This window comes from Phalaenopsis equestris, unplaced genomic scaffold (assembly GCF_001263595.1).
Source record: "Phalaenopsis equestris unplaced genomic scaffold, ASM126359v1 Scaffold000198, whole genome shotgun sequence".
Classification (NCBI taxonomy): domain Eukaryota; kingdom Viridiplantae; phylum Streptophyta; class Magnoliopsida; order Asparagales; family Orchidaceae; genus Phalaenopsis; species Phalaenopsis equestris.
This window is the reverse complement of record NW_018164640.1, coordinates 619,145-627,541: the sequence shown is the minus strand read 5'-3', so window position 1 is coordinate 627,541 and position 8,397 is coordinate 619,145. Positions and strand designations below refer to the sequence as shown.

Sequence of the window (8,397 nt, the reverse complement as noted above, 5' to 3'; positions counted from 1 at the left end):
GCCCTCGTCACGGATCGGCTCCACCGAGGGTCTCACTGGACCATGGAGAGTCCACACACTTGGCAGGCAGTAATCTGCTCTGATACCACTTGTCACCTCCCAAAAGAGCCCTTATGGGTGGTGGGCAGCCCAGGACTTAAATACTGCTTTTCGGCCCTACACCTAGCCAATGTGAGACTATTTGTCCGTGACAACAAGCTCCCTTACGTCCATTCCTTTCACACCAGCAATTAATCTTACTCTTGATCGTGCCACAAGATATAATTGTTTTCAAGGACCTCTCATCAGATTTTGACTCTGAAAAGATTTCTGAACAGAGAACGCGTCCAAAAAACGTGTTTTTTTAATGATGAGAAAGCGCGTTCTGTCAATCTCGTCAAGCAGTTAAGTCAATTTCTAAATCCCTCCTTCATTTCTACAGAATCCCAAAACAAAATATCGCATTTTTTTATTCTAATTATTAAATCTGCTTCAAACGAAACAAACACAGCGCAGTTTTGCTTTCATAACCTCCCTAAAGCAGGGAAAATCGTCATTAATTCAATTCACTTACTACCTATTCTTTACATGTCCTCACAACAAAGCAATAAAGCAACAAAATTTAGTCGACCTCATCAGCTATACCGCTTAGCAGAAGTGCGGCACCAAATATCATAAAAATTATATTTTTTCTCATTCAGGAGAGACCAAAAGGAAAATCAGTCTCAAACTCAATCTGGTCCAGCTGAAAATCCATCCCAACCATGGGAGAATTCGTTGTCGAAGTAGCTGCAGAGATTATCCCTGCTATTTCACTATCAAATCCTTGTATGTTAAACCCACTTCCATACTTATTCACGCCACAGGGAGACAGAGAGAAGTAATTCGACTCAGCTGAAGCAGTGCTGGACACGAACGTTGGCGAGTAGTTCCCCATGAACAGATTCTCCGGCATGGAAGCTGAAGAGAAGAGGTTATTGTGCGGCTTCATATCATTTGCAGGTGTGGAGGGGAAGGAGAAGAAGGAAGGAGAGGAATCTGGGAGCTGGTCGTCGGAGTTGAAGATTTCAGTTTTTACTCTGAGGCCTGTCTTCAAATGCTCCAGAAGTAGCATTTCTTGCTGTTGATGAGTTTCAAGCTTCTCTTCTTTGGGGGATGGAGTTGGGTTTCTATGCTGGCATTGATTGCAGGTGTGAGCCCCGCGGTATGTTACATCGAAGACGGTGATGTCGTCGTCGGAGCGCTGAACTTGTTTTGTGGCGAGGCAGCCATGGGTGTGCCGATATGTGCACCGATAGTAGCTTCTGCGGAATGGTAGAGTAAGATAAAATATAAGTCATCCACTGAGTATATGAATTTAGCTGAAAGATTGTTAATCATTTGAAAATTTAGTTAATTTTTTTCAATCCAATTTCGAGCTGATAAGAGCTAAGCTTGAAATTGGATTGTTAACTATATATTTAACGAATTTAGTCAAATCGTTAACAGATGAAAGGACATATGGATGGAATTTATTGGTTAGTTTTAAAGTTATGCATAAATATTTATTTTAAAAATATAAAGGATGTTGACTTATGAATGTGAGACAGAATTACTTTGGCAATGAGCTGACTGAAACATTGTATGTGTGATATAATATTTAAATATTTTGTTCCCTTTATGATCGCTAGTCTGTTAGACTCAATGATAAAGCAATACCTGGGAAACTTAGCTCCAAGTATGTCTTTCTGGCCATACTTCCTCCAGCTATAGCCGTCATCAAGAGGCCCATCCATGGATGAACTCGAGCAAGCTCGAACCTGGCTGCTCCAACGCGGCAAAGTCTTCCTATAACCATCCAATAATTAAAAAAAAAAACCATTTTTTTAAGAGCTAATAACTAAACTTAATCAGAACCAATCAATGGCTGAAAGGCTTTGTGAACAAATTACCTCTTTTTGCACATCTCCCTGCGCTCCAGCTCCTTGAAAGCCTTGTCAGACCCATCACTCTTCGGACTATCGCTTGCTGACAACAGAGAGTCGAAGCTATTCGGTGCCTGGCTGGCTGGCTCAAGCAGCCTGGCCATGGAGATGGCTGCTGATACTGCAGACTTGGCCTTTGCTGCTAACAGTTTGCAGGTTTCAGCAGCGAAGGGTTGGTCCAGTTGGGCCTGAAGCTCTCCCATATGCTCGTTGCCTTGGTTTAGAACATTGATAAGCATGTGTAAGTCACAGCTAACAAAGCTGCTCTCCATTTTCAGTAATGGAACAGGGAACAGGGGAGGAGAGGGGATCTAGAAATGGGTTATGCTGAGTTCACTAATGGCGGAAGAATCCACTCATGTTTCCTTTGCGGTTTCTAGGATGGGGGATTATTTAAGTAGGGAGAGGAGATTGAAGACTAGAATTTTGGGGAGATTGACTGAAAACAGTGTTTTTTGGTTTGGGTGTGTTCAATATTTTGACTGGTCTTTGGTCAAAGAGGAGTTGGGAGGCTTGGGGTAGAGTTTGGGAAGTGAGAGTCTTGTTGCTGAAATGCTGACCGATTCGTTGCTATGCGCTTTTGTGTGATGGTTTGGAGAAGAAGCTTCGCGGAAGAGTGGGGACAAAAGACTCTTCAAAGCTGATTCCGCGTGGAGGGAGTGATTAGTGAGATCAGGCTGTGGACGTCTGGATCAGGCTATGGATTATCATGTGGATTAGTGAGCAAAACTTGAGGATTCTGTGTTAAGTCTGATGCTTCAGGTGAAGGATTTCTTCGGACAATTCTCGGACATTGGGTTAGGGAGAGAAGCCTGTTAAGTTGATCTTTATTTCTGTAGCAAATGTCTTGTCTATTAGAAAGTTGGGCCACCATAAAATTGAGAGAGCAAGAACATTGAATTATTGCAAAATTTATTGCTGGAGGGTTCGTTTACTAAACAAAAATAGGAGGACTTTCTAGAAAGATGGAAAAGGGTAGTGAAGTGAATGAGGGAGAGTTTGACTTTTGCTCGCGAGGAATCGTCTCAGATGACCCTCATGGGGATGCTTGGCATAGAGTTGGATTCACAGATGGGTGATTCAGTTAAAGACTTTCTTTCAAATGCTAGAGAAGCGCGAGTCAAGTAAAGTACCAATGAGTTTGTACTCTTTTAGGTGTGAAACGAACCATTCTCTCTTCCTCCCTCTCATTAACAAACCCTCCTCCTTTCCCTTTTATCTCCTTCTTCATTCCTTAGCCAAAGGCACCCTTTTCCCTTCTCTTCAAGAAAGAGAATAAGAGGGCTCTCTCCATCCCACCAAGCAACCAAGCGATTCCACCGAGCAAAAGTATAAATTACTCTTTCTTTGTCATTTCAATGAATTTTGCATGGAATAGTATGTAAAATCATGGAGTGAATTTCTATCACCCTTTCTTTTCTTAGTTGGTTAAGCATTTTTTCTTCATTTCACCTTAGCTGAACCACTTTCTTTCCCATTTATTCTCTTTTTTTTCACCACCGCTAAACTCTTTTTTTTCTTCACTTCTTCTCCTCTTTCCCAATGGCTAAATTTCATTACCCTTCTCTCATTTCTTCACACTCACTATCCTACCCGAAAACCCCACTTCCTCTCCTTCATTACTCCATCCGACCCCCACATAAACCATTACTTCCTCTCCGCATATTCTTTACTCACCCAAACTCATATTCTCTCCTACCAAATATCACCACCTAACCCACACAAACCCTCACTTCCTTTCCTTCATTATCTTACCTGAAGCCCTACTCAAAACCTTTATTTCCTCTCCCACTCTTTTCTCCAAACCAAAACCCTAACCTCACGCGCCTAAACTCACTTACTCTCTTACACGAAACCATCACCTAATCCCTCACAATTCCTCACTCTCTCTCCCTCGTTACACTACCTGAAACCATCACAACTCTAACCACATATCCCTCCCACTCTCGCACCCAAATCTTTAACCAACACCTCAAACTAAGTTCTATCTTTCTTTTACACGAATCTCTAGCCAACACATCACAACATTTCCCCCCTCTCTCTATCTCTCTCTTTCTCTCTCTTAAACGAATCCCTAAACAACACCTCAAAATCTTCATTGAGAAGGTCATCCTCTTCGAGGAGATTGTCAGGAGTGGTAGGAAGGTCTCTGAATAGGTACTCCTCAGGATCAAACTCGAGGTAACACCAAGCTAAGATCAACTGAGGGGACAACTTGCCCCACGATCAGAACAGTAGCCTCCAGAACTGAAGGTGGAACCACAAGAGATGTGATGCTGGGAACCTTCTGGAGCCACTTCCTCTTTCAAGTATAAATTTTGAGAGTATCGAAGGTGGTGCCCCTCGGATCTTGCCCCACCTCCAAAAAAATATGCACATAATATTTACTCAAAGTAGGAGAACAATGAATGTGAATGTGCGAATGCATATCATGTGAACCAAACATACGAGGATGCAACATTCAATAAAAACAATCAGTTTAATTAATCGGACTAGTGGGGCCAATCATACAAGTCGATGAAAAGTATCTATCAATCCAATATGGTCAGTGTGGCCAATCAGACAAGTCGACAAAGGATATTGATCTATCCGATCGAGCCAGTGTTGTCGATTGAACTAGTCGATAAAGGATATTGATCGATCAGATCGGGCTGATGCAGCCAATCAGACAAGTCAACAAAAGGTAGTCGGTCAAGTCGAACGGGTCGGGGGTTGATCCGATGAGCTAACAAGACAGGAAAATCAGGCCAATGTGGTCGCTCGGTCAAACCACCAATGGCGCTTTAGGGACCAAATCTGGTGCTTCAGGTGCCAGCTCTTTATAAAATGGCGTTTCAGGTGTCAAATCTGATGCTAGAATCACAAAATTTATTATTTTGGCTCCAAATTTTATCTTTTTTGCTACTTTTGCTCTAAATGCCTAAAATTGATATACCTGCAACAAAAAATGAAAATGTCATTCCTTAAAGTGCAATATTACAAAAAATAAGCATAAATATATACTTAAAATAACCCATTATTTTAATATATCAACAGCCACTCCTAGGGCTTCCTTTCATTCTTCGGAGAAGTTAGACAATGGGCCAGCCAATGTTGCCTGTCGGTCATCTTTAAGCACCCTTTTATCGAACACCATTTTGAATAGAATGTTGACTAGAATGCTGACCACTTAGTAGTTGTTTATTTATTTCCATTTATGAGGAGATGATAATTAGTAAAAATAATTAGTGGGGGGGACTACGAGTGTAAGGGGTGACGGAACATACCTCCCCAGACTTGTGTCTCTTCAGACTGGATGGTCAGGGTAATCCTCCACCTCCATCTAAGATAGCCGGAATGATCCCAACCAGGTAAATTTCATTAGTGTAGACCGGCTTGCCCGCAAGCTCCTCTGCCAAGGCTTTCCGTTGCAGATGTGTATGTGCTTCGATATTGATAAACTTCTTAAGCTTCTCGGCTTTGATAAGCTCCTTCACCAGATTTTTTAGATGACGAAACTTTTCTGTGATGTTCCCATGGTTCCATTGGTAGGCACAATAACTATTTGGATTGACCAGTGCTAGTGTTGCCTTTTGCGAAGTAGCTTTTTTAAAGTAGTCCTCATTTTGAATAACCTGTACTAGTTCAACCACTGACACATTCAGGGGTGTCAAACCTTACATATCCTGATATACGTGTGGTAGCTTGAAGTGTCAAGATGAATGGTCAGAGGGGAGTCGCTGTTGACCCCAGTTGTCATGGTTGCTCTTCTGGCTGTCTCAAGCTCTCGAATTGTCATTAAATCATCAGTTAAGTTCTCAATCATTCTTTTTTCCTTCAGTCATCCTCCCGGTCCTTCCACTTTTGTGACTAGGGTTTAGATGCTCTCCGTTTAATTTCTGAGGACTTCATAAGGTCTTCTTTAGCAATGATGTGATCATTTGATAATTCTAAGACCTCCACAAAGGTTTTTGCTTAAGTAAGTTCCAAGTAATATCTGAATCATTTGTTGTGGACCCGTTGTTTCAACTCGGTTCAGGCGATGAGATGCTCGAAGCTCTTCAACTCTAGCATGTTCTTTTGGAAGAGCTCGTAAGCTTTCTCCCTACCCCTGCCTAATTTGAAGAAAAGTTTTTGTATACTTTCTTAGCTTCTATACATCAAAAAAGTTCACTGGGAAGAGCTTCTGAATTTTGAAAAAAAAGATAGGATGACACCATTCGGTAGGTTATTAAACCACAAGAGAGTGGATTCTTTCAACATAGTCAGGAACAACCGACACTTCATGGTGTCATCAACATGTAGGACTCCAATTGTTAACTCAAAAAGGGTGAGGTGGTCGATCATGTTGCTTTTTCTTCTAATAGAGATCAAAGTGTGGAATCCTAAGCTTTGGGGGAACATTATTTCTAGGATTATTTGGGAGAAGGCGCTACCCACTACTGGTCGAGTGAGCGTTTTTACTCAGTCTGCTTGATGTCGGAACACCGACGTAGATGTGTTGTCTGTTGGGTGGAAATCTCATGGTTCTTCCGTTGGCTGGTCATCGGGCCAATTATTGGGTGTTGGCGAAATGTCATGGGGAACCCTCTTGGGGACAGTTCCTTGAGAATCTCCCTACATGGGAGGCAGTCGGGCCTTCAAGATCATGATCACCTGAAAAGCCTCGAACTGGTCCATTATTTGCATTCATAGTGTCTGAACCTCTTTGTATATTTCTCTATGTACTCTTTCTCTTATTATTTCCATTGGTGTTGAATCTTTGTGTGGGGATTCTTCTTCGTAGTTGACTCCACTTATCATCTAGAGAGTTAGATTTAAATTGTACTTTGTGAACATGCCTCGAGAGTTAGAACCGGACGAAGGAGGAAAGAGAAAGAGAGGGTGAGTAGAGTATGTCAAGATTTCCCTGTGGAGTGACCTAAGGGAGGGGTCCCTTTATTTTATTTTTTCACCTTCTATTTATAGGGGTGTATTTGTACAGTTACAGAAATGAGGGAACAACTACGACAACTGTTCTTATTACAATTGATACTCTAATTAATCATATAAATTTTATATCATATTTGTATTACAATTTGAATTCTAATATGACGGTAATTAGTTAGTCGACCTGCTTGAATTTGGTTAATTGAGACGACTGGCTGAGTGTCAATCGCACCACTGGAAGTAAATGTCAGTCGGCTAAAGTGACCAATTGAGTGGCGATCGTGCGTCCTGAAGTAAATGTCGGTCGGCTGAGGCGCCCGATTGAATGGAGATCTTGATCGCCGTAGTAAAAGTGAGTTGGTCGACTAGCTTGCGATCACATGTTCTTGAATGTGTATTGGTCGGTTGGGACTGAAGGTAGTCCGCCAATTGCATATCTCGCAATAGCGTGTTGGTCAATTCTGATCACGTGGTCGCTTGTTGAAGGGTAGTATGTCTTAATTATATAACCGCCTTGAGGCCGTTTGATTGCTTTGAGATTCGTGCTGACAATTTTAGTGTACATTATCAAACATTTTTTACTTAATAAATGGAAATGCCAAAATTTGATGGTGGTGCCCCCACCATTTTTCATGTGAATAAATCATTACTTCTAAGGAATCATTTCAAAACAAACAACTCAATAAATAATGTAGTATTTGAAGTATGATAGCGCAAAATGGCTCAAATCATTTGAAATCTATTATGTGTTCATGAGACTAGAGGTTGTGTTGCTCATGATGAGACAAGGCTTGGTGGGCGGACGAATTAGTGGCCTGATGATTTGATAGTTCCTCTCATATGAAATAATGTCATGTTCCATGCTCAACAACCAAAAAAAAAAAAAAAAAAAAAATCAGGTGGCCTCATGATCTTCTCTGAGGAATATAATGATAAGGCCTCCACTCTCAATCGTATACATTTGATTCTAGTGATTCAAGTTTTAGAATTGAGCTCATTACTAATTTGAATGATCTAAATAAAATTATGTGTATGTTCAACTTTTGTGATTTTTTTTTCCTCAATACACACAATTTGTGTTACTTTCAATCAATTCTAACATTGCCAAAACTTACAATAATTGTCCAAGATGAATCATTATGTAAATTTTGACAATTTCAACATCTTCTTAGACTTAACTAGTGTTGAAGTCCTAAGTATTGAGAGATCTATAATTCCAATCTAAATCCTTTACATAAACAGCACATGTAAACCATTGACATGTTAAAATCAAGCTCTTATTCTACAATTACTTCATCATAGTTGAAAAAAAAAAAAAAAAACATAAAGATTCACATCATTCTCTCCTCCACCTCCTGCCTTGTCGCTCTCTCATTATCACAAACCTCTCTATTTCTTCAGGCTTTCGTGTTGGAATCCGGCCTGCAATCAGATCCCATCTGCAAAAAACAGAGATATTTTTGCAAATCATTATGTTGTGAAATGTCCTCAAAATGGTAATTTGAAGGTAAATAAATGGAGCTCACAACTCATTTAGCTCCCTTGT

General features: G+C 40.8%; 1 protein-coding gene across 1 annotated transcript; it reads right to left on the bottom strand.

Annotated features, from left to right (window-relative positions):
- Positions 1–432: 432 nt before the first annotated feature.
- Positions 433–2,490, bottom strand: LOC110022599 (probable WRKY transcription factor 41). The gene is made up of 3 exons (XM_020721634.1): positions 1,911–2,490; positions 1,678–1,806; positions 433–1,283 (listed from the first exon to the last, which is right to left on the bottom strand). The coding sequence occupies exons 1-3, from the start codon at positions 2,213–2,215 to the stop codon at positions 677–679; spliced, it is 1,041 nt and encodes a 346-aa protein (XP_020577293.1). The 5' UTR covers positions 2,216–2,490; the 3' UTR covers positions 433–676.
- Between the last annotated feature and the right edge of the window lie 5,907 nt (positions 2,491–8,397).

What these genes read in the sequence shown, in the direction of transcription:
- LOC110022599 (XM_020721634.1), bottom strand. Translation starts at nt 2,215, where the DNA reads ATGGAGAGCAGCTTTGTTAGCTGTGACTTACACATGCTTATCAATGTT. An exon ending in AGGGAGATGTGCAAAAAGAG is followed by an intron (nt 1,807 to 1,910) that starts GTAATTTGTTCA and finishes GGATGGTTATAG; the next exon opens with GAAGACTTTGCCGCGTTGGA. An exon ending in CTTGGAGCTAAGTTTCCCAG is followed by an intron (nt 1,284 to 1,677) that starts GTATTGCTTTAT and finishes ACCATTCCGCAG; the next exon opens with AAGCTACTATCGGTGCACAT.